A 27,212-nucleotide genomic window follows, 5' to 3' on the forward strand; every position below is an offset into this window, starting at 1 on the left:
CCAAAATAAAAGAATCTTGAGATTGACAATCATATGATTTGATTTCATTAAGATTCTTGAAACTTTCATTTTCAATTTCTTCCTCAATGGTCTCTACTATCTTGACTTCAAGATCTTTCTCTATAATAAGATCTTCATTCTCTCCTCCACAATAATCTTGATTTTAGGATATTCTTCCATAACAAGGCCTTCATAATTAATTTCTTCAGAGTTTTCTATATTTTGTTCTTTGACTTCTCCATACTTTGGAATAAAGGTGCATTTTTTGACATTTTCAAGTCTTGTTTCTTTTGGATATAGTATTATATTAAGACATACATGTCACAAGTGTTTGTAGACTTAACTTTTTTTTCACTGGAAATGCCTAATATTTAGAAGCTGTAGATTTTTTAACATGAGCTCATTTGTTTTACCTTTATTGGTTTGACTCATTTTGTCATTTGTTATGGGCTACAGAGTCAATTCTTTGATTTCCCTTTTCAGGAATGCAAAAAAACTTGACAATGTTGCCTAGAGGTGCTGTTAAAGGAGTCTCGGTTAAATTCATTTAGTCTTGGAATGCAGAACAAATGCTGGGCTACAGAGTCAATTCTTTGATTTCCCTTTTCAGGAATGCAAAGAAACTTGACAATGTTGCCTAGAGGTGCTGTTAAAGGAGTCTTGGTTCGATTCATTTAGTCTTGGAATGCAGAACAAATGCTGTGGAAGGAGTCCAATGCAGAATAGGTGCTGCTGTTGAAGGAGTCCAATTCGCTGGCTGGGGTTATCAGATTGAAGAAAGAGATTTGGGTGGATTATTTTTCAAATGTAATTATTTATTATTTGTTAGTTGTTTAGCATATCAGATTATGTGTAAATGGAGAACCTTGTATTTAGTTACTATTTGATCAATGCAAAATGAAAGAATCAAGGAGTACTACAATGCAAAATGAAAGAATCAAGAATCAAGGAATCTGTCATGTGCTGTGGGAGTGCCCTTTTGCTAGGAATGCCTGGTCAATGGCAAGTAGACGAATTCAGAAGTGTTCGAACAGTATATCAGATTTCTTTGAATTGTTTCAAACTATGATAACTAGGCTGAACCAGCAGGAACTTGAGTCTTGGGCAGTTATCGTGTGGGCTGTTTGGAATGCACGAAACAAATTTTACTTCGAAAAGACTCAACTTCAACCAAGGCACATCTATGACTATGATGGTGCTTTGGGTCTCTTAACAGATTACCAGCACCTCATAGCAGCACAAACAACTTGCGAATACTCTGTTTTATTGTGTATTTCACTACTGCATATTTTTTTTCTTACTCGTGGCCTCTGTTTTATTGATTACTGACCTGTGCATTATTTTTCGGGGGTCCACTGTGTATGCTTTATAGTCCAGCTTGTAAAATTTTGCTATCTTAATAAAGCTTTCTATCTTTGATCTCAAAAAAAAATAAAAAATAAAAAAAAACCCTTCTCTTTCTCAAATTCTTAGAGGCTAATCACCTAAAAATCAACCAACTTACCCTTACTTAGTGCATTTGGTGTAGTATACATTATCTTGCATAAAAATGGACTCCACAAATGGAATCCAAAAATTTATGAGGCATAAATACATTAGATGTACAAGACAATTTCTCAATATTTGCAAGAACTTGATTTGAATAAACCAATCTCTAAAACAAGATGTGCAAAAGTAAAGAGAAAAATAGGTTCAACAACATTTTTGCGCCTCTTTTCTATTATAGTTATTTATAAAATGAACTTGTACAACTAGAAAAGAAATTTATCAATACTATGCTGATATAAACAAAAGTGCCCCCCACCCCCAAAAAAAAAAAAGAACTTATACGATTAAAGAATACAAAAGAGTTCAATTTCAAGAAAACAAAAATTTTTCCATGCTCCCCCATCTAAGGTTCAGATTGACCTCATCATTGTCTTATATAATTAAATCTTAGTGTTCTAATTTGGGCTTCAACTCCAGCAACTTTATTTTTTTCTATCACCATTGCTTCAGCTTCAGCTTAGCCTTGAGCCCTCAACCTTCATTCATGGTGTAACTACAAATATTCTAATTTGGACTTCGATGCTAATTATCTCTACAAGTAAAAATTCATGATTATTAGTAATTAAAAAAAAAATGGCACGTGGTCGTTGTTAGGGGGATGCTCATGATTATCTCAGCTTCATTGGGCAGAAAGGATGCTAGGATCAGAAGGACAAAAAAAACTGACTAGTGACAAAAAATGACTGAAATGTAATCAAAATCATCTACCTTTCCTATAAATGAAGTTCCAAGAAATCATATGAGCATTTATAATTCTTTCATAAATAACAATATCATCTTAAGTTCCACCAATAACAAGGTTAGATATTATTAAGCACCTATGATTCCATGAAAATGGTGATTACAACTTAAATTTGGCATCAAGGTTTTGCAATTGAGCATCTATTTCATTGAATCAAAAACAGTAATTGAGCACCAATTTCAAAATGTCATTCCCCTTCATTGAAGCACAAATAACAATTGAGCACCAATTTGGCAATTTCAAAATAACAATTGAGCAACAATTTGAGCACCAAGTTGTAGTACAATAGCCCTTGCACCTTTTACAGAAACAACATAGCAATTAATCAAGTAAACATCAGAATTCATTACCACCAACTATTGAACCATGCACCACACCTTCAAACTACCTTCATCAGCAAACTCAACAAAGGCAAAACAAATTATGGAATTGGGGTCATCACATTTACAACAGTCAACAACCTTCACACAAAAAAAATGAACTTCTTCGAGACCAAAATTTCAATTACCATATCAGCAAAGAATTTATTTTAAAATTGACAACCATAGCAGCAAGTTGTTTGCCAAGCAAAGAAAGAAGCTTTATGTTTCTACATGTGAAACTACAACAAAAATCCAACTGTAATCTAATCCAAAAAAAACATTTAAAAAAATAATAATAAAAAACCCCTTTACAATGTATTATACATTTTGTTGATAGATAATAGTATGAGAACAAAGAAATCTTCATCTTCATTGAGACATTTCATCAAACATGTACAGGTTTCCTTTCTACACTAACTTACGGGTTAGGGTTTTTCTTACAAATGAAATTTCGGGGAAAAATGGCACAAAAGGAAACTGAAAAGGAGAGAAAATAAAAAAAATCTTCTTGCAATGTTGGGTGTTGGAAAGAGAAGATTTTGGGGGTCTGAAAAAGAACAGATCAACACAACCCCTAAATTTGACAAATAATTTCCTTCGCTTTCCCAGCAACCAAATTAGGCTTATTGAAAAAAAAAATCATTAAAAATGACAGAAATAGGTAGAAACCAAAAAAAAAAAAACTTACTGGAAGTGCCAGGGATGTCAGCATCGAGTGGAAGGAAAGGGCAACCAAACGGTGGTGATGATGAACAAGGAAATCCAAGAGAGAGAGGGGAAGGGGGTGAAAAAACCAGGGATGTCGGCTTGTTTTTTTTTTTTTTTCCTCTGTCAGCAACCTGTGGAGGTGGAACAATGGTGGAGTAGCAATGGAGGAGGAGATAGAGAGAGAAACATAGGTTTAGAATGGAGAGAGAAACACAAACAGAGACAGAGTCGGACATCAAATTTTGATGAGGTGTTGAGATAGGATTAGAAGCTAATAAATGAGAGTAATTAATGAGATTCTAATAAAAATATTTATAATAATGAGGGTTTTTTTTTAACCATTGGATCTACTTAAATCTAATGGTTTAAAAAAGGTGTAACTTGAACCCATCTTTCTCTCTCTCTGGCCGGTTGTAAGTGTGGTTGTGTTCTTTGTCTCTTGTCTGTGTCTACCCGAACGTTTGATATTCTGTTGTTGTGTTCCCTTCTTACCGTCATTGGCGCCACCCTAGTTGTAAAGTGAATTCCTAGGACCTAGCTGTAAGGCCCGTTTGAGCCAAGAGAGGGCGTGTAGGGCATGAGAGGTATGAGGTTGATTGGGGTATGTGTTACGAAATGCAACGGTTGTGAGAAAAACATGATAACTGAGTGTTGAACCTAGGATAGTATGGATAAGTTGTGGAGATCCAACTCCTCTATCAGCTCCAGGACTAGTTGTCCTCCTGATATTGTAAATGAAGAAGATCACACTATTGATGATAATGAGATGATTCCTGATTTTCGTAAATGGACTATTCCTAAAGTTGATACTAAAACTATTTATAAAACTAGTTTTGTTGAAAGTACTTTTCATTCTGCTTATAAAGCTAGAACTGTTGAACAAATTTTCTCTATTTCGAAAGTTCATGAAAAATGTTGCTTATTCACTAAAAAGAATATTAATGACTTCCTTGCTGCTAAAAAATTCTATTATTTGCATATTGGTATGGTTCAAGTTGCTATTAAACCACTTACCCGCAAGGGCATTAATGCTTCTGTTCTTATGTGTTTAAGAGATGCTAGATTTAAGATTTTTAAAGATAGCATTCTTGGAATGATCACTGCTTCTTTGTACGATGGTCCTGTTTATTTTAACTGTTATCCTGATCTTACTCTTGCTTTGGATGATCCTAATATTGTTAAAGCTTTAACTTTGAATATTGCATCATCTGGATATTACATGGAAGAGGGTAGTAAGCCTTTTGCTTTGATCTATCGCATTTATTACAAACTAATGGGTACTCAAATGAATCCTTGTGCTTTAATGCCTAGAGAACCTTCAGGTAAAACCATGTTAATTCAATGTTCAACTCCTGATGCTAAAATCCAAGTTCCAAAAATGATTCAATGGCAAGATATTAACCTTCCTAAGGATTGGTTGTTAAAACAAGAAACCCCTCCTACTAAACCCATTTTTGATGAGCTTGATCTCACCCATATTCAACAATATCTTGATGGTACTGTTAAAATAAGTTTTCAAAACAATCCACCTTTGAGAATCAACGAAGGAAGACATTCCTTTGCTGGATCTGAAAGTATTTCAAAAAGAGATCGCGAGATCGATGAATTTTTGAAAAAGAAATTGGAAACATCCTCTGATTTAAAGCTAAAAGGTATTTCAAGTGATAAATCCCAATTTAGCTCTGTTTACTATTCAACTAAACCTGAAACTTCCACTCCATTTAGTAAAACTGCTAATGAAGATGAGGAAGATACTGTTTCTCTTACTCCATCTGATTTTGAATCTCCTATTGAAACTCCTCCTGTTTACCAAAATCAATTAAGAGTTTTGACTATTTTAAATGATGATTTTGAAATTGATTGGGATTCTCTGTACAATGAGTTTATGCTTGCTTCAAACAAAACCAAGAGAAAATATTTCCAAGATAATTTTGCTCAGTCTGATAAAGACCATGCTAAAGGAAAATGGTTGGAAATGATGAATCAATTGAAAAAACATATTTTGTTTTTTGATTTTCTCGAAAACCATTATGTTCCAAATAATGAGGTTTCAAAACAACATTTATACGTGATAAAGAAATCAAATTTTGTTAAGATTGATAAAACCATTGTTAGGTCTAGTCATCCTCCTCTTGATTCAATTTTGATAACTACTAAGAAAGATGAAGTGACAAAAGAGGAAGTGAAGGCCTCTCCTTTCAAAATTGCTGATGATCAAACTCCTATTGTTAGCCTTATTGAACAAAATAATTTTACTAATCAATCTTTGCATATTATTGGTCAACAGCTTGACCGTATTGAAGAAAAATTTGTTGAAAAATCTGTTTCTACTTCTGAAAAATCTGTTACTGTTAAAACTGAGAAACCTTTGATTGATTTACCCAGTCAAAGAGAAAAAGTTATGTTTAAAACCTCTCAGTCCAAGACTCTTGAAATTGTTGACAAAATGCTTTCTGATCTAAAGATTAAATCTGAGGGTACTAGTACTTCTACAAGAACTCCAACTGCTCTCACTATTTCCAAAAAAGAAATTATTTCTGATGAAAATACAGATTCTGACACTGTTTCTTCTGTTTCTTCTGTTCCTGCAAAAAGAATCTTTGATAATGATTTCCCAGAAATTAAAAGATTTGTTGGAAACTCCAAACCCATGTCTTTTACAAAAAATTGGTATCCAAAACCGACTCCTCCTGATATGCAGTTTGAAGAGAGATCTTTTCAAACACAGTTTTCTGTCTCTGCTGATAAACTCTATGAATGGAATATTGATGGTTTGTCTGAACAGGAAATCATTAATAAAATGAGCCACATGTCTATGGTTGGTATTGCTTATCAAAACAACCATAATCTTGATCAACCTGAAATTGTTAACTTGCTTCTTACTGGTTTTTCTGGTACTCTTCGTGGATGGTGGGATTCTTACATCACTGAAGAATCCAAAGAGTCTATTAAACATGCTGTTAAAAAGAATGAAGAAGGTTTGCCTATTTTTGATGAAAGTATTGGTCGTGGTATTCCTGATGGTGTTAATACCTTGATCTATACCATTCTCAAACATTTTGTTGGTACTCCATCCAATATTTCTTCCCGTGTTTCTGATTATCTAAATAATTTGAGTTGTCCAACTATGTCTGATTACAGATGGTATCAAGATGTTTTTACTTCCAGGGTGATGCTCAGGAAAGATTGCCATAAGCCTTATTGGAAAGAAAAGTTTATTGACGGTCTGCCTCCTATCTTTGCTCATAAGGTAAAACAAGAATTAATGGGTAAAAATGATTCTATTGATTATGATAATTTAACTTATGGTGATATGTTCAGTACTATTAAAAAACTTGGTATTAATATGTGCAATGATGAAAAATTGTTAAAACACCAATTAAAGAATAAAAGAAAAGCTAAATATGAAATGAGAAATTTTTTTGAACAATATGGTCTGCCTCCTATTGCTCTTTCTAGGCAGAAAAGTAAAAAACATGATAAAAGCCATAAAAAATACAGAAATACTTTCAAACCTAATAATTTCTATGCTAAGAAGAAAAATGTTTCTAAAAAACATGTTAACCAAAACCCAAGTAAAGGTAAATGCTTTAACTGTGGTAAACCGGGACATTTTAGTAAAGATTGTAAAGAAAAACCTGGTAAGTTAAAAAACAAGTTCAACATGTTAAACATTGATGATAATGTGCAAGAAGAATTATTTAGAATCCTTGAATCAAACAGTCCGTCTGATTCTTTGGAAGATGATTTTTCTTCTTCATCTGATTCCTGCTATCAATCTGCTGATGATTCTTCTGATTCTCCTAATATTAAAATTGGTTGTAGAGATTCCTGTTGCAATGTTATTAATACTCTCACCAAAAGTGAAGAAGATGAAAAACTGATAATTCAGCTAATAAATCAAATTCAAAACCCTGAACTCCAGAAAGATTATTTGGACAGATTTAAGAAAAACTTGATAAGAGATGAAATTAGTAAAAAACCAAATTCGACCATAAGTTTTGAAGAAACTTTGGAAAGATTTAATAAAAAGAAATCTAAAGATTTAACTGTTAATGATCTCCAAAATGAAATTCATATTGTTAAACAAGAAATAAATGAATTAAAACATGAATTTAAAAGCATGAAAAGTGATAATCATAATCTCAAACAAGAATTAACAATGCTAAAACTTGATAAAGATCTTAATAAATCCAGTAATGAACAAAATGAGCACAGTGATGGAAATGATTCCAGTCAACAGGCTCTTCTTCCTGATAAAGGTACTCCTGATACTTTCACTAATCCCCAACTTGCTTTTGTTAATAAATTATCTCCTCCAAAATGGTTTACAAAAGTTAAAATTGTTGTTTCCCCTGATTATCATTTCACTGTTATTGCTATGATTGATTCTGGTGCAGATATGAACTGTATCCAAGAAGGATTAATTCCCTCAAAATATTTTGAGAAATCTACTGAAAGATTGGTTTCTGCTAATGGTTCTCAAATGAAAATTAAGTATGAATTAAATAATGCTCAGGTGTGCCATGATGATGTTTGTTTCAAGATTCCTTCTGTTCTTGTAAAAAATATGACTGATAAAGTGATTCTTGGTCTGCCATTTATTAACTCTTTGTATCCCTTTCTTGTTGAACATGATGGAATTACTACTGATCCATTTGGACAGAAAGTAAAATTCAAATTTGCTTCAAAGTTTGAAATTGATATTGATAATCTGTCTTATAAGAAAGACTCTCCCATGAATGACCTTGTTCAAGAACTGATAATGAATTCTGATGATTATAAAGGTGATTTTCATAACACTAAAATGTTAAAACCTATCCATTATCCTAACAATATTAATGATTCTTTGTAGGAATCGGATAATGATACGTGGATAAATACCACTAATAAGTGGGATAATAATAATATTCATATTTATACCACTAGTAAGTGGATTATCATGGAGGGAAAAAACAAGGGAAAAGCTCCTGCGCATGACTATTCCCAAAGCAAAAGGTTCCCAGCGGGACGACCTTTTAAAATGCATGAAGGCGTATCTTCTGGTGTAAAACCCAGTGGATCAACATCCCTTCAAGGAGATGTCCCGGCAGAGGTGACATACTCCAATGGTGATATATTAATTGCTTTACAAGAAGTCTTGTCAAAAAATTTACAATTCCACAATGGTACCTACTCAGAGTTACCAGATTCTATTAAATTCATTCTTGATAACCTTCAGTTTGCTTTTACCAAAAACCACAGTAATGTCTTTCATAAAACCCTTAGAGCCCTTGAAATCCACCTTGTTAACCTTACTGCTCAAAATGAGATTTATATGAGCCATTATAGTAACCTTATTCCAAATAATGACCTTGCTTCAAATATTGACTTTGTTCCAGGATATAACCTTGTTTCAGAAAATGAGGCTCTTGTGAGCCGTCTCAAAACCTACATTAGTCAACTCTTTGGCAAAGAGGAAATCCATTCGATGGATACAAAGACTATAATGGGCACTGATTATGCTAGATTGAGTCTTAAGACCCAATCCATGTTAAGAAGTGCTGTTGCCAACTTGCCTTCAGATTTACAATCTCGTATTCTGGATAGCAAGGCTATGTTTCGGTCTTTTGACCTATGGTCCAAATATTTCAGAAAACTTGTTACTGCTACTATTCCTGACCCTAATGAAATAGACGAAGGTGATAATGTCTTTATTCAGCTTGAATGGGAAGACCACTTTGGGAGCAGTCTCAGAGTATATGAAAAGAAACATCCATTTCCTGGTCTCCTTATTAATTTTGATACTGGTTCATATTTCACTGATGAAGATTCAGATGATAGTGATGATGAGGATCCTAATTCTAGCTGGCTTTCCCAAATGTTTGAATATGGCTTTGTTAGGTTTGTAAAATTGACAAGTCATAAACAGGCTAGCCAACTTCCACAGATCATTCAGAATGCTATTAAAGGGTTTGAAAACTCTTCCACTAGATCTTTTGTTACCATCAGATGCTGGAGCACTCTACCAAAATGGGAGACAAATAACTGGATGAATGTTAAACCCTCAAAGCATCTCATCCTCATTAATGGCTATAATCACCAAGGGCCATGGTTCGAGGGAAATTCTCAGTTGTCCCTTAAAACCACTCTTGCAAAATGCTGGAGAAATTATTTTAATAATCAAATTCGTGAAGTTGCTCATAATCTATGGAAAAATTACCATTTCATAGGAAGCACAGGTAGAATTGCTGTTTTTGGCCCCAAACCCTATGCTGATGCCTTTGTTCACCTACAGACAAAAGATCATCCTAATCTAAACAGTCTCCTCATCCCAGGAAAAACTCCAAAGCTTGAGCCAATTTTATATTGTGGATTATGTAATAAGTATGCTATTTACCATGATCATATATGTGATTCTCCACAAGGTCCTTTTGATCCCTTTGATGGTTATCCCTCCGATGCTCCCTCTACTGATTGATGAGGTCACTACTATTTCTAGACTAGTGTTACTTTATTTGTCTGGCTTGCACAACAGCCAAAATATTTTATTGTCATTCACAAATATGTTGCGGAAAATCCGAAACTAACTCGTGATATTCCGGATTTTGCGGAAGATTTTGATTCCCCTATTTGTCTAGCCTGCACAACGGCCACTATTTGTCTAGCCTGCACAACGGCCACTATTTCTCTAGCCTACACAACGGCCACATCTATTACAATATTCAAAATTGAAAGACACAAGCCATGATGGTTGTGAAGATATGATGTTTCCTTTTGACCAACCATGCCACCTTTGGAGTCTTTTTAGAAAAGAATGAAGCATCCAAGTGCTTGGTGGAAGACGTGCATGCTTTCCTTTTGTCTTTTGCCATGATAATCCTGACATGTTGGACCAAATGAAAGCCAAAAGCTCAGGAGTTTTTATTTCAAAAAGTGGAAAAAACACTGTTCACTGATTACTGTTCACTAATTACTGTTCACGGATTACTGTTCACAGATCACTGTTCACTTTTACTGTTCATGACACTGTTCACTCCGAAAATTTTGCCTATTTAAGGGGGGTTGTCCCTTAAATTTTAGGGCTTCTCAAGTCAAGTTTGGTTTCTGATTTCCTTTCCCTTAGAACTAGCCTTCTTAGAGAAAGAACTCACCCTACTTCTACTACTCATCCTTGTTTACTACAAACTTTGTAATCCTACAAACCTTGTAACTAGGACTAGTTCAAGCTTTGTACTTGTTAACCCATAACTGTTGAGATCTTGTATTGACTACTACTACTGTAAGTATTTATCCTACTTTCAATAACAAGTATTTTCAGTTCTATGTTCATTTCTTTACTTATTGCTACCACCACCTTGGACGGATTACCGCCATACCGGATGGTTCTAAATTGCTTTCATTTATTTTGAAATATTGTTCTTATTTACTTTAAATTATTTTGATATACTGCTTGGCTGGTTCTACCGCCTTAATATTGTTCTTACATTCAAGTCATTTACTTTAAAGCTATTTACTTTCAAGCTCTTTACATTATTTCCATTTACAATACATCTGTGCTTCCTTCTCCTTCTCTTCATTTGTGCGTCCCCTTCCCCCTTTATGGTATCAGAGCCACTCTTTTCTGGCCGGTTGTAAGTGTGGTTGTGTTCTTTGTCTCTTGTCTGTGTCTACCCGAACGCTTGATATTCCGTTGTTGTGTTCCCTTCTTACCGTCGTTGGCGCCACCCTAGTTGTAAAGTGAATTCCTAGGACCTAGCTGTAAGGCCCGTTTGAGCCAAGAGAGGGCATGTAGGGCATGAGAGGTATGAGGTTGATTGGGGTATGTGTTACGAAATGCAACGGTTGTGAGAAAAACATGATAACTGAGTGTTGAACCTAGGATAGTATGGATAAGTTGTGGAGATCCAACTCCTCTATCAGCTCCAGGACTAGTTGTCCTCCTGATATTGTAAATGAAGAAGATCACACTATTGATGATAATGAGATGATTCCTGATTTTCGTAAATGGACTATTCCTAAAGTTGATACTAAAACTATTTATAAAACTAGTTTTGTTGAAAGTACTTTTCATTCTGCTTATAAAGCTAGAACTGTTGAACAAATTTTCTCTATTTCGAAAGTTCATGAAAAATGTTGCTTATTCACTAAAAAGAATATTAATGACTTCCTTGCTGCTAAAAAATTCTATTATTTGCATATTGGTATGGTTCAAGTTGCTATTAAACCACTCACCCGCAAGGGCATTAATGCTTCTGTTCTTATGTGTTTAAGAGATGCTAGGTTTAAGATTTTTAAAGATAGCATTCTTGGAATGATCACTGCTTCTTTGTATGATGGTCCTGTTTATTTCAATTGTTATCCTGATCTTACTCTTGCTTTGGATGATCCTAATATTGTTAAAGCTTTAACTTTGAATATTGCTTCATCTGGATATTACATGGAAGAGGGTAGTAAGCCTTTTGCTTTGATTTATCACATTTATTACAAACTAATGGGTACTCAAATGAATCCTTGTGCTTTAATGCCTAGAGAACCTTCAGGTAAAACCATGTTAATTCAATGTTCAACTCCTGATGCTAAAATCCAAATTCCAAAAATGATTCAATGGCAAGATATTAATCTTCCTAAGGATTGGTTGTTAGAACATGAAACCCCTCCTACTAAACCCATTTTTGATGAGCTTGATCTCACCCATATTCAACAATATCTTGATGGTACTGTTAAAATAAGTTTTCAAAACAATCCACCTTTGAGGATCAACGAAGGAAGACATTCCTTTGGTGGATCTGAAAGTATTTTGAAAAGAGATCGCGACATCAATGAGTTTTTGAAAAAGAATTTGGAAACATCCTCTGATTTAAAGCTAAAAGGTATTTCAAGTGATAAATCCCAATTTAGCTCTGTTTACTATTCAACTAAACCTGAAACTTCCACTCCATTTAGTAAAACTGCTAATGAAGATGAGGAAGATAATGTTTCTCTTAATCCATCTGATTTTGAATCCCCTATTGAAACTCCTCCTGTTTACCAAAATCAATTAAGAGTTTTGACTATTTTAAATGATGATTTTGAAATTGATTGGGATTCTTTGTACAATGAGTTTATGCTTACTTCAAACAAAACCAAGAGAAAATATTTCCAAGATAGTTTTGCTCAGTCTGATAAAGACCGTGTTAAAAGAAAATGGTTGGAAATGATGAATCAATTGAAAAAACATATTTTGTTTTTTGATTTTCTTGAAAACTATTATGTTCCACATAATGAGGTTTCAAAACAACATTTGAATGTAATAAAAAAATCAAATTTCGTTAAGACTGATAAAACTCCCATTGATAGCCTTATTGAACAAAACAATTTCATTAATCAATCTTTGCATACTATTAGTCAACAGCTTGACCGTATTGAAGAAAAAATTGATGAAAAATCTGTTCTTGCTAAAACCGAGAAACCTTTGACTACCCTTGAAATTGTTGAAAAAATGCTTTCTGATTTAAAAGTTAAAACTGGCGATACTTCTACAAGTATTCCAACTACTCAAATTATTTCCAAAAAAGAAAGTGTTCCTGAAGAAAATACAGATTCTGATATTGTGTCTACTGATGAACTTTATGAATAGAATATTGATGGTTTGACTGAACTAGAAATCGTTAATAAAATGATTCACATGTCTATGGTTAGTATTGCTTATCAAAATAACCATGATCTTGATCAACCTGATATTATTAACTTGCTTGTTACTGGTTTTTCTGGTGCTCTTAGTGGATGGTGGAATTCATATCTCACTGAAGAATCCAGAGAATCTATTAAACATACTGTTAATAAGAATGACAAATGTTTGCCTATTCTTGATGAAAGTATTGTTTGTAATAGCGTCAATACCTTGATCTACACTATTCTCAAACACTTTGTTGGTACTCCATCCAATATTTCATCTCATGATTATTTAAATGATTTGGGTTGTTCAACTATGTCTGAATACAAATGGTATCAAGATGTTTTTATTTCCAGAGTAATGCTCCGGAAAGACTGTCATAAGTATTATTGGAAAGAAAAGTTTATTGATGGTCTGCCTCCTATCTTTGCTCATAAGGTAAAACAAGAATTAATAGCTAAAAATGATTCTATTAATTATAATAATTTAACCTATGAAGATATTTTCAGTACTATTAAAAAACTTAGTACCAATAGGTGTAATACTAAAAAATTGTTAAAACACCAATTAAGGTACAGACATAACTTTGTTAAACCTAATTATTTCTATGTTAAGAAGAGACGTGTTAACTATGGAAAATCTGGATGCTTTAATAAAAATTGTAAACCCAGTAATTTAAAAAACAAATTCAATATTGATAATTCTCCTAATGTTAAAATTAGTGGTAGAGGTTCTTGCTGCAATGTTATTAAAACCAATGTCCTCACCAAGAATAAAGAGGATAAAATTTTAAAAAAATTCAATAATAAGAAATCTAAAGAACTGACTGTTAATGATTTACAACATGAAATTAATATTGTTAAACAAGAGATAAGCAAATTAAAACATGATTCCAAAGCTATTAAAAGTGACAAAGATAACCTTAAACAAGGACTTGAGCATAAAGATGGAGATGAATCTTGTCAACAAGCTCTTCTTTCCAGTAAAAGTATTTCTGATGATGTCACTATTTCTCAACTTGCTCTTGTTAATAAAATAGTTCCTCCAAAATGGTTTACAAAAGTTAAAATTGTTGTTTCTCCTGATTATCATTTTACTGTTATTGCTATGATAGATTCGGGGGCGGATATGAACTGTATCCAAGAAGGACTGATTCCTTCAAAATATTTTGAAAAATCTACTGAAAGATTAGTTTCTGCTAATGGTTCTCAAATGCAAATAAAGTATGAATTGAATAATGCTCATGTATGCCATGCTAATGTCTGTTTCAAGATTCCATCTGTTCTTGTTAAGAATATGGCTGATAAAGTGATTCTTGGTTTGCCTTTTATAAAAGCTTTATATCCCTTTCTTGTTGAACATGATGGAATTACTACTGATCCTTTTGGACAAAAAGTAAAGTTCAAATTTGCCTCAAAGTTTGATATTGATACTAATACTGCTTCAAACATGATTCATGCTAAAATTAAACATCTTAAATTTCTCCAGCAAGAGGTAAGATACAAGAAAATTGCTGAACAAATTTCTGATAAATTGTTGCATTCCAAAATTGGTAATTTTCAGAAAATGTTGATTGATGATGTTTGCTCAGATGTTCCTAATGCTTTCTGGCATAGGAAGAAACATATTGTTAATTTACCATATGTCAAAGATTTTGATGAGAAAAATATTCCCACTAAAGCTCGTCCTATCCAAATGAATGTTGAAACTGTTGAATTTTGCAAAACAGAAATCAACGATTTGTTGCAGAAAAAATTGATTAGGAATAGCAAGTCCCCCTGGTCTTGTTCAGCTTTTTATGTCCAAAAAAATGCCGAGATTGAAAGAGGAACCCCTAGATTAGTCATTAACTACAAACCATTGAATAAGGTTTTAGAATGGATTCGGTATCCTATTCCCAATAAGAATGACCTTGTCCATAGGCTAAGTGGAGCTGTTGTGTTCTCCAAGTTTGACATGAAATCTGGGTTCTGGCAAATTCAGATTAGTGAGGATGATAGGTATAAAACTGCTTTTACCACTCCTTTTGGTCATTATGAGTGGAATGTTATGCCATTTGGCCTTAAAAATGCTCCAAGTGAATTTCAAAATATCATGAATGACATTTTTAACTCTTTCAGTCACTTCACCATTGTTTATATTGACGATGTCCTCGTTTACTCTAGCTCCATTGACGAACACTGGAAACATTTGAACTCGTTTCTAGACATTATTAAACGAAATGGTCTTGTTGTTTCAGCCAAGAAAATTAAACTATTCCAAACCAAAGTTCGTTTTCTTGGCTATGATATCTCTGAAGGACAAATTCGTCCTATAGATAGAGCTATCCAATTTGCTGACAAGTTTCCTGATGTTATCATTGACAAAACACAGCTCCAAAGATTTCTTGGATCATTAAACTATGTTGCGGATTTTTACAAGGATATGAGGAAACAATGCAAACCTTTGTTTGATCGGTTAAAAAGTAATCCTCCTCTTTGGTCTGATGTTCATACTTCTCTTGTTAAACAAATCAAATCTCATGTTAAGACATTGCCTTGTCTTGGTATTCCTACTGTCGATGCCTTCAAAATTGTTGAAACCGATGCCTCTGATGTTGGCTATGGTGGTATTTTAAAACAAAGACTTTCTTCTGAGTCACCTGAACAAATTGTTCGTTTTTATTCTGGTATTTGGAATAATGCACAGTTAAATTATAGTACTATTAAAAAAGAAATTTTATCTATAGTACTATGTATTTCAAAATTTCAAAGTGATTTGTTAAACCAAAGGTTTCTGTTACGTATTGATTGCAAAAGTGCTAAATATGTTATTGAAAAAGATGTTGAAAATATTGCTTCAAAACATATTTTTGCCCGATGGCAAGCTATTTTGAGTGTTTTTGATTTTGATATTGAATATATTAAAGGATCTCAAAATGCTATCCCTGATTTCCTTACCCGTGAATTTCTGCAGTGTCCCAATGGCAAGTAGAAGGTCGAATGACAAGTCACCTGCCACTTCTAATTCAATTGTTAAAAAAGAACCTGTTTCCTCTTTGGATATTGTTAACCGTTTTACTCCCCTAGGTACCATTCCCAAACCTAATTATTCTTCTGTTTTAGCTTCACATTATGATCCTTATGCTTTAGCCACTATTCACCAACCTGTTAGAACTATTTACCCTAATGCTTCCAATGCTTCCCAGTATGTTAGAAAACAATATACCCAAAACCTGTTTTCCGTAGAGCCAAATAGGGCCTCCATCACTAACCCTTTCAGGCTTGCCACCAGTTATTTTCCTCCAAATTTCCATTGGATTCCAGAACATAGCCAAAAGACTGTCCAATATTATTCTGAAATGCTTCGACATGAGAATTCTATTGTTATCAAAGCCATAACTGATAGGGCTAATAATAACGATAGAATTATTTATCACAGTGCTTACATAAAAAATATTATTTCAGAAGAAATGTGGGGCTCCAATCCTGCCGCCACAAGAAGTTTACCAAATTTCTCTATTCCCTATTCATATCATGATTATGTTACTGCCTGGTTCAGATTCATGCTCCACCAAAATGAAAATATGTCCCATTCATGGTTTATTAATTTTGACAAAGAATTTGATTCTGAACTCCCCCTCTGGTTCTTCCATTGGTGGACCCAGTTTGGTTCAATTATTGAAATATTCCCTGTGCCATTGAAGGATTCTTTCCAAAATTTTACATTAAGATTCAGAACTGATGATCATGGAGCTAAGTTCACTCCCCTACTTCATTTCACTAAAAAATACAAGGTTCCTTGGATTCTAAAATGGCAGTATGTTAAAGATGGTGATGTTCTCACTCGCTGTTGTTATGTTAAATGGTGGGATAAGTTTGCCCATACCCAATCCATCATTACCAATGTTGCCAGAGATTTCCCGAGTGCTTCCCCATTACGAATCACTACTCCCATGCAAAAAGCGGTAATTGACACACATGCTTCCTCATCCGCTAAAGGGGGTAAGCCACCTGCAAAGAATAAGAAGAAGAGTTCTCCTTTGAATGCAATCCGCAAAGACCCTGATGCTTTATATGCCCTGCTCTCTAAAATGATTAAAGAAGAAACTGCTGATTCAGATGATGAGCGATCCTCTCAAGCCTCTGTTTCAAAAGACCCTTACTATCCTTACAATCAGGAGTTGTTTGGTCATGATGAAGAAGATGCTGATGACTTAGCAGATGATTGATTGGAAGCTTGATTCCCCTATTTGTCTAGCCTGCATAATGGCCAAAAATGATGCAATGGTCTGGTCAAAATCTACTGATTGATTTCCACCACTAATAATAATGATTCTCCATGTTTCCCTTGCAATGTTCTGAAAAGATGATGCTCCATGTTTCCCGTGACTTTTAGTCACAATGATTCTCCATGTTTCCCGTGCAATGTTCTGAAAAGATGATGCTCATTGTTTCCCGTGACTTTTAGTCACACCAAGATTAACTTTCACTTTTCACTGTTAACTTTCACTATTCACAAGTACTGTTTACTTAAAAAAATATTGCCTATTAAAGGGGGGTTGTCCCTGAGGGCTTCTCAAGTCAAGTTTGGTTTCTGATTTCCTTTCCCTTAGAACTAGCCTTCTTAGAGAAAGAACTCACCCTACTTCTACTACTCATCCTTGTTTACTACAAACTTTGTAATCCTACAAACCTTGTAACTAGGACTAGTTCAAGCTTTGTACTTGTTAACCCATAACTGTTGAGATCTTGTATTGACTACTACTACTGTAAGTGTTTATCCTACTTTCAATAACAAGTATTTTCAGTTCTATGTTCATTACTTTACTTATTGCTACCACCACCTTGGACGGATTACCGCCATACCGGATGGTTCTAAATTGCTTTCATTTATTTTGAACTATTGTTCTTATTTACTTTAAATTATTTTGATATACTGCTTGGCTGGTTCTACCGCCTTAATATTGTTCTTACATTCAAGTCATTTACTTTAAAGCTATTTACTTTCAAGTTCTTTACATTATTTCCATTTACAATACATCTGTGCTTCCTTCTCCTTCTCTTCATTTGTGCGTCCCCTTCCCCCTTTATGGTATATATATATATATATATAGAGAGAGAGAGAGAGAGAGAGAGAGAGAGAGAGAGATCACTTTTTTTAGGAGAGAAATAGAAAATAAAATGAGAAAAAGAAGCATCAAAATAAATAAAAAATTCAAGAATAACATCTTCAATTCTATCTTATTATCTTCCTTTCATTGTGATCTCGTTTTATTCTTAGAACCTTTGTAAGCATCAATTTGCTTTATAGATACATCTTTTGGGCAATTCATTTTAGATCTACACTAGGCCTCAGTTTTTTTTTTTTTTTTACTTCTCAACTAATCTTCATGTTCTTGTGTGGTACCTCTATATATGTATTTAATCTTGTAATACCATAAACCCTAGTTATTTGCTTAGGAGAGGACCAGAAGATACTCAATTTATCTATCTTAGGGTCCATTCGGAAACAGCTTATTTAGCTGAAACTGTAAACTTTTTATTGAAATTACTGTAGATAAAGTTAAAATTTAATTGAAATAATATAGTAAAACTCATGAATAGTACCAAAAAGTGCAATAGGATCCATGAATAGTACCAAAAATAAGCTAAATAGTAAAAGAAGCTGTTCAATATAAGCTATCCCAAACGCAACCCTAATCAATCATGTTATCAACAAGTATGTTGGTGTCCATTCAGTATTCCTCCATAACGATTACAATGTCATGAGTCATGACACCTATCAAAAAAAAAAAAAAATGATTACAATGTCATGACAAATCCTATCCTATAGTGTGAAGGGCCTAGGAAGTAAAATAAAGTTATGGTTCTCTGGTTGGAACATCCTGGTCTTTCCAATGGAAAGATCCAGGGTTCAATTTTCCCCCCACCCCCAACTATTGATGTACCGAAAAAGTAAACAAGACAAGTCTTTTTTTTTTCTAGGTAAATAAGACTAGTCTTTTATTAGGGTATGTTATATATTGTGTATATTATTGTGTATTTAGCATGTTATAATGTCATGTGACTCACTTATTCATTTGGAATGTGTGTGATACCCCTATATTTATTACTCATTTTCCGTACCTCTAGGCTTCTTTTCAAGAGAATCACATGGACTAATTCAAAAAAAACCCACGAAAATTTGGGTTGCAAAAAAATTGATATAAAATTACAAATGGAAAAGATTCTTTGATTTCCCTCTAAACAAGTTCTGATGAGGATGACCACCAATCCAGCTAATTTGTTCACTAAAGCTTATAAAAGTAGAAATGTACTAGTGAAACTTAAGAACTAAAATTATAGCATGTTTATCACAATATGCCTACTTAATTGTTATCGAGGTCAATACATTAAGTCTGTGAACTGCATCTATATGAGCAGGTGAGTTAAGATGGAAGCATCTGATGCAGGTTGGTCCTTCATATAACATTCAAATTTTCTATCAAATGATGCTGTGGCCAACATGAATTGAATACTTTTAATAATTCAACCGCTACCATTCAAGTTGTTTATGATATCAAACTTTTTTTTCCACCTTACAACCAGTGGAGGGGGGTGATTTGAACCCAATTTCTCCCAATTGAAAGAATCAGAAATGCCAATGATCTACAAGGCTTTTAGCCTATGATATCAAGGGATGCTACAGAATCATGATGGCAATTTTATTGGAAAAACAATCTACAGGATGAAAAGTACAAATTAACACAAAGCATATATTTTACTTGAAATCGTTGTCTTGGCTAAAGTAAATTAAATCAAGTCCCTCATAATCCAATTTCTGAATTTTATTGTTTTACGTCTTATGGTTTGACCCTTAGTTTATAGAGGAGTAAGTCTAAAACATATGTAGTACTACTAGGATATCTACATAATATAAACAGTGTCGGCTCAAGGCCTAGGCCTCAGGCCCCACAACAAATAAAAAATTTCCCTACTAGAAAAAGGCCTCATCTCCCTTAGTAAAAGACCCAAAATTTTATAAAAATATAACATTAATTAAATAATTGATACTTTTTTTAAAGAATGATGCTTAAAATACCACAAATTTTATTATAAATTTAACTGACATATCACCAATCACATAAAAAAGTAATTCAAACACAAATAAATTAAGTTGTTGAAATTCATCAATTACAGTCATAATCACATTTATCGTGAACATTTTGTAGTATTTTTAGTATTTTTCTTTTTCATTTCTAACAAGGCTTTTAAAATAGGAGACCAATAAAAATTTAACCCAATTGAAACCCTAAGATGTTTCAAATAAAATGCTGTAAATGTGATAAATCACCAATGATGACTAATCTCTTACTAAGTCACACACCAAATAATATCTATCTATCTCTTTCTCTTAAAAAGAATATATAAAATTAAAATTTAGATCACAACTGTACTTAACTATGCATAGTCATATATCCTAATTAAAGTAAGTTTCTTTTGATTCAACTATAATATTCAATCTTCTATTTGAAATTAACCTTAGTTTAGCTAGTATTATTCATCAATTTCTGTATTTACATCAAATTAGTCTTAATTTAATTAGTATTATATAATTTTATTTAATTAATATTTACATATAAAAATGCCCCAAATAAATTTTTTGCCTTAGGCCCCAAATTTTGTTAAGCCAGCCCTGAATATAAACATCTAATGAATTAAATGCTTCAACTAATACCATAAGTGCATCCTTATGCGTACAGCAGATCTAGATAACCAAAATTTTGAGATAAATCAAAGGAATGAATTACCTCTTAGAGTATGCAAAGTCTTTAAACATAACAACTGTAAGTGTTAACTAAGTTTAAGTACATTAGGAAGTTTTAAAGGTACTTTTGCATATTAGAGAGGTTATATGAATAGAAATGATCCACCATACATGTAACAAAGATTTAAGACTACCCTATAACGAAAATAGTTGGTATAAATTAGATTGGTGGAAATAGCTATTATAAGACCATTGATCGCAACTCTTGGTTTTTCCAAGGTGCCAACCAATTGAGCTACATGTTCATCCATTGTTAGTTAGGCTAATCTATAAAAAGAATTTCACTTGTGTAACCCACCATCTCTTAATCGCGCTGAAACATGTTGAAAAAGAATTGCTAAACATATTCTACGGTTACATCCAGAAGGGCTGAAAAACATGAAGTGTGCTTTAAGTGCCACTCCAAAGGCTATAAATCCTCTCAGGCTCTTACTAATTGTGACAAATAACACTCTTTAACCTCTCAAAGTTTTCTAGTTACCAACAAGTATGTTGGTGTCCATTCAGTATTCCTCCATAATGATTACAATTTTCAAAAAAAATCCTATCCTAAAGTGTGAAGGGCCTAGGAACTAGGAAGTAAAATAAAGTTCTGGTTCTGTCTTTTCTTTTAGGGGGGGGGGGGGGGGGGGGGAATATCAAGAATATGGCTTGGTTCTAATTGTTTGTTATTACTGCTGTTATCTTCATTTTGGTTTAACTTTAACCTGTAAACAATTCTGTTTATCAAGCAACGATATGCAGTGTAATCAACAACTCCTGTACTAGTGTCAAAACAGAACCTCAATACAAAACATTTGCTACTATAATTTTTCTCCATTTTTTCCCTGAACTGTGAGATAAAGGGACCTAATTAGTGATAAAATGGAGGACCACCAAGATCATATTGGTTTACTCGTAACACCATAAACCCTAGCTATTTGATTAGGGGATGACCAAAAGATTCACATTTTATCTTATCTGAATCAATCATCCAACTTTACAACCCTCCTCTCCCCTCCTCCCCCACACAAAAAGAAAAGAAAAATAAAGAACAAATCAAATGACATTCATAGTCATAGTTGGTTATGTCTACTAAGTTGATCTTTTGAAACCATATTAAATAAAATAAAAAGCAAATGACAAAATCATCCACAAGGTAAATTATTAGAACCCATATGACTACATCTTTTGAAGATATGGAACCCACTCCACTTGTCATCCTCATCCCTGCAAGTTAGAGGGGTACAAATTAAAAAAGAAAAGATGATTGTATACTATATAGTGCTAGATTAAGGGGAAATAGAATTAGGAAGCTTACAGCAAGACGTTATCCCATAAGTCTATGTAGTGCGGCAGGGCATACTTTTGATTGGACAGAATGGAGATGGTCAAAAACCCGGAGTCATAGTCGTAGTCGGAGTCGTCTTCTTCAAGGTGAAGTACATGACAATTAAGGTAGTAACTACCACGGGAGGAGGAGTGCAAGAGGAGGCAGAATTTACGACCACCTAAATGGATTAAAATCTGTGGACAACCACTAGTACACCACCTCCCTTGAGGTATACGTTTCCATCAACTTTTTTTTTTTTTTTGAGAGAGAGAGAGAGAGAGAACCTAGTAGTCTATAGTAAGTAATTGAAGAAAAAAAAAATCCCTGCTGTTCAACTAATAGAATTAAAAACTTGAGCTAAGACATCCACGGAAACATAAATGCCTCGCAACACGGCCGTTATATCACAAAATTCAAGAATAACATGATGAGACTCGAGAGCATATCCTCGTCCCTGCAATGGAGAAGACCACTAGAGATAAGGTTCACAAACTTCCTAAGAGTAACTCAATAATTGAATCAAGGACTCAACTACATGTGGGAACAATTTCCTCTGGAAACAATGGTTTCAAAAGTGTAGATGTAGAAATAGTGATCAAACCCAACAGACATTAACTAACCTCAAAATAAATAAGGCTTTAAAATTATTTCAATGGAATCTTTTTTTTTTTTGGGTGTGGGGTGGGAGGTGTCACTTAATGATATAGAAAGCTTTTATCATAGATAAAACATACAATAGACAAGTCAACATAAACCCAAAAGCTCATCATTCATAATTATACATATGATTCTAAATAAATTAGAAAGTCCAGAAGCTCGTCATTCATTGCTCATAATCATACATATGATTCTAAATAAACTAGAGAGTTTAAGCCAATCATTAGGGTCCATATAATGACAGCAAATCACAAACAGTAGAAGCTTTATCCTTTTTCTCACATGCATATTATAGCCATGCTGGAAATTGCAACCCTTGCCAAAAACAAGAACTCTAGTATCATCCCTGTTGATAAAAAAACATTATTAAAAAAAATAAATAGACAATAAAAGGAAATACTAAAACACATCATACCATGAATCTAATGGCAATGAAAAATAACGGTCTAGTTAATTCAATATGCCAACAATGGTAATTAGTTCGTGATTATGATAAGAATCTCAAACTACAATCACTACAAGGTGTCAATAGCAAACTGTGTTGATACTAATGCATGATTATATTTGTTCTAACAAGAAATAAATAATTAAATATAATGGCTTTACCAAAGTTCACACACCATTAAAACATGTTCACTGTGATTTTGTTTTATTCTTAGAACCTTTGTAAGCATCAATTTGCTTTATAAATGACACCTTTTGGGAAATTCATTTTAGATCTACACTAGATCTCAGTTATCTTTTTTTATTCGAAAAAAAAAAAAAAAAAAAAACTTCTTTATTGCTTGGTTTGTTACTTCTCAACTGATCTTCATGTTCTCATGTAGTACCTCTATATATGTATTTAATCCTGTAACACCATAAACCCTAGTTATTTGATTAGGAAAGGACTAGAAGATACTCAATTTATCTATATTAATCAATCATGTTATCAACAAATATGTTGGTGTCCATTCAGTCTTCCTCCATAATGACTACTTTTTTTTGATAAGTCTTCCTCCATAATGATTACAATGTCATGAGTCATGACACCTATCAAAAAAAAAAAAAAAAAAATGATTACAATGTCATAACAAATCCTACAACCAGTGGAGGGGGGTGATTTGAACCCAATTTCTCACCATTGAAAGAATCAGAAATGCCAGTGATCTACACGGCTTTCAGCCAATGATGGCAATTTTATTGGAAAAACAATCTACAGGATGAAAAGTACAAACACAGCATATATTTTACTTGAAATCATTGTCTTGGCTAACGTAAATTAAATCAGGTCCCTCAGAATCTGATTTCTGAATGTTATTGTTTTACGTCTTATGGTTTGACCCTTAGTTTATAGAGGAGTAAGTCTAAAACATATGTAGTGCTACTAGGATATCTGCATAATATAAACATCTAATGAATTAATTGCTTCAACTAATACCGCAAGTGCATCCGTATGCGTACAGAAGATAACCAAAATTTTGAGATAAATCAAAGGAATGAATTACCTCTTAGAGTATGCAATGTCTTTAAACATAACAAGAGTAAGTGTTAACTAAGTTTTAAGTACATTAGGAAGTTTTAAAGGTACTTCTGAATGTTAGAGAGGTTATACGAATAGAAATGATCCAACATACATGTAACATAAATTTTAAGACTACCCTATAAAGAAAATAGTTGGTATAAGATAGATTGGTGGAAATAGCTATTATAAGACCATTTTTTTTTATGCCACAAGCCTTGTACCGGATTGCAACTCTTGGTTTTTGCAAGGTGCCAACCAATTGAGCTACATCATCCATTGTTAGTTAGGCTAATCTATACAAACAATTTCACTTGTGTAACCCACCATCTCTTAATCACGCTGAAACATGTTGAAAAAGAATTGCTAAACATATTCTACGATTGCATCCAGAAGGGCTGAAAAACATGAAGCGTGCTTTAAGTGCCATTCCAGAGGCTATAAAACCTCTCAGGCTCTTACTAATTGTGACAAATAACACTCTTTAACCTCTCAAAGTTTTCTAGTTACCAACAAGTATGCTGGTGTTATTATTGCTGTTATCTTAATTTTGGTTTAACTTTAACCCGTAAACAATTCTGTTTATCAAGCAACGATATGCAGTGTAATCAACAACTCCAGTACTAGTGTCAAAACAGAACCTCAATACAAAACATTTGCTACTATAAGTTTTCTCCATTTTTTCCCTGAACTGTGAGATAAAAGGGACCTAATTAGTGATAAAATGGAGGACTACCAAGATCATATTGGTTTACTCGTAACACCATAAACCCTAGCTATTTGATTAGGGGATGACCAAAAGATTCACATTTTATCTTATCTGAATCAATCATCCAACTTTACAACCCTCCTCACCCACACAAAAAGAAAAGAAAAATAAAGAACAAATCAAATGACATTCATAGTCATAGTTGGTCATGTCTACTAAGTTGACCTTTTGAACCCATATTAAATAAAATAAAAAGCAAATGACAAAATCATCCACAAGGTAAATTATTTGAACCCATATGACTACATCTTTTGAAGATATGGAACCCACTCCACTTGTCTTTGTCTGAAATAGGATTACAGTTGAACAGGAAAAGAGGGAAAAGAGTATACCTGTTTGATAATGCAAGGAAGCAACCTACTACTCCTAATGATCTTTGATAATTAAACTTGCTAACTTTGGTTTCTTATTCTTTGATATATAAAAGTTGTCATCCTCATCCCTGCAAGTTAGAGGGGTACAAATTAAAAAAGAAAAGATGATTGTATACTATATAGTGCTAGATTAAGGGGAAATAGAATTAGGAAGCTTACAGCAAGACGTTATCCCATAAGTCTATGTAGTGCGGCAGGGCATACTTTTGGTAGGACAGAATGGAGATGGTCAAAAACCCGGAGTCATAGTCGTAGTCGGAGTCGTAGTGGTGGTAGTCGAAGTCGTCTTCTTCAAGGTGAAGTACAAGACAATTAAGGTAGTAACTAGCACGGGAGGAGGAGTGCAAGAGGAGGCAGAATTTACTACCACCTAAATGGATCAAACCAGGTGGTTCTGAATTACAAAACAGATGTTCATCTGTATCAGCATCATCAGGGATTGAGCGAGCACTGAAATGGCCACAGCTTACCACATCCAAATCCAAATTGTAAGCATATATAGTGCACATCTCAGCTTCTTGAAGATCTTCAAGAGAAGGCCAGTAGAGAGTATTAACAACCATAACAACTCTTCCCGCCAAAGGAGCAGAAGCATCGATGCCAGACCCAAATTTAGTCCAAGATCGACTCATCACATCATAGATATATAACTCAAGATAATAATTCTTCAAATCACTATAATAAGCAACCAGAATCTGTTTTTTAGCAGGGAGAGGTACGGCAATGGCAGGAACGGAGTAAATTCCAAAGGGAGGATTGGGCAAAGCTTTCCATTCTTGTAGGCTGGGATCAAACTCCTCCATCCAGCCAGCTTCAGCGGGAATGGGAAAGGTACCTCTTGATTTTTGCGAGTAGAAACCACCCAACACATATAACTTTTTGTGAAGGACCAAAGTGCGAGGTTCCCATCTTTTATAAAACTTCATGAGAGGAACAGAGTTCCAATCACCACTTGACCATGGAGAGTCAAGGTCTATGTCTAGCCGCCACACCTTTTCATGAGCATCTCTATCGCTATCGAGGATTAGGCCTCCAAAACAATACAGACTGGAGCCTATGGCTAGATGATTCTTGCAAACGGACATTGGATCAGACTTGGTTACTGAAATCGGACTGAGAAGCTTCGTGCTTATCATTGTCCTCACTTTTTCTTTTTTCTTTTTCTTGACCCTAGAAGAAGAAGAAGAAGAAGAACGACGTCGAAGAGGACGGCAATCGGGATCGGGGACTTTAATCACATACCACTCTGACTTGTAATCTGACCTGTAACGTGATGCGTCAATGAAACACCCACACACGGCGATCTTCAACGAAAATCCCCCATCACCCGACATCGCTGAACCGCTAGGGTTTGGAAGCTTTGGTTTTCGTCCTGACTTTTTATTTTTTCCTTAGAGAAGAGAATATGCAAACAGATTTCGGGGTTTGTTATGCTTTCTTTTTCTATTTATAGTGATGCTAGACCGACATTCTTCTCCTCTGACTTTTTTTTATTTATTTTTTAATGCATTAATAATTTCCCATAATACCCTTATTTAATTTTTATGATTGAAAAATATAGTAACCCTAAATTATAATTAATGCAAATTATTAAATTTTACTCAAAACTCAGAGACTAATTTAGAACAAATTCTAACTTTTTAAAAAATTCTTTAACAAAATTAATGAAATCAAAACTTAGGATATAAATAAGCACCATTCATTTTGAGAGTATTTAGAAAGAATTAAAATAAAAAATGAAAAAACCAAAAAGACCTTCACCAGTTCGGTAATTCACTTTTACTATCCACATCCCATGTTTCCTTATTTTTAGAAAG

At 33.7% G+C, this 27,212-nt stretch overlaps 1 protein-coding gene across 3 annotated transcripts; it reads right to left on the reverse strand.

Moving 5' to 3' along the window:
• Positions 1 to 1,687: 1,687 nt before the first annotated feature.
• On the reverse strand, positions 1,688 to 26,802 carry LOC126705468 (uncharacterized). 3 transcript variants are annotated; one of them, XR_007648296.1, is made up of 4 exons: positions 25,555 to 26,802; positions 25,354 to 25,463; positions 22,083 to 22,548; positions 18,304 to 21,991 (listed from the first exon to the last, which is right to left on the reverse strand). XR_007648296.1 is itself a non-coding variant. In XM_050404497.1 (3 exons), exons 1-2 carry the CDS (start codon positions 26,727 to 26,729, stop codon positions 25,388 to 25,390), a joined length of 1,251 nt encoding a protein of 416 aa, XP_050260454.1. In that variant the 5' UTR covers positions 26,730 to 26,802; the 3' UTR covers positions 1,688 to 2,080; positions 25,354 to 25,387. The 3 variants fall into 3 exon arrangements, 2 of the variants coding, with proteins under 2 accessions (XP_050260454.1, XP_050260453.1); XM_050404497.1 differs by lacking the exons at positions 18,304 to 21,991; positions 22,083 to 22,548 and adding an exon at positions 1,688 to 2,080; XM_050404496.1 differs by lacking the exons at positions 18,304 to 21,991; positions 22,083 to 22,548 and adding an exon at positions 22,845 to 23,097.
• Positions 26,803 to 27,212: the final 410 nt, after the last annotated feature.

This window comes from Quercus robur, chromosome 11, assembly GCF_932294415.1.
Source record: "Quercus robur chromosome 11, dhQueRobu3.1, whole genome shotgun sequence".
Classification (NCBI taxonomy): domain Eukaryota; kingdom Viridiplantae; phylum Streptophyta; class Magnoliopsida; order Fagales; family Fagaceae; genus Quercus; species Quercus robur.

What these genes read in the sequence shown, in the direction of transcription:
- LOC126705468 (XM_050404497.1), bottom strand. Translation starts at nt 26,729, where the DNA reads ATGTCGGGTGATGGGGGATTTTCGTTGAAGATCGCCGTGTGTGGGTGT. An exon ending in TTATGGGATAACGTCTTGCT is followed by an intron (nt 25,464 to 25,554) that starts GTAAGCTTCCTA and finishes TCTAACTTGCAG; the next exon opens with GGATGAGGATGACAACTTTT.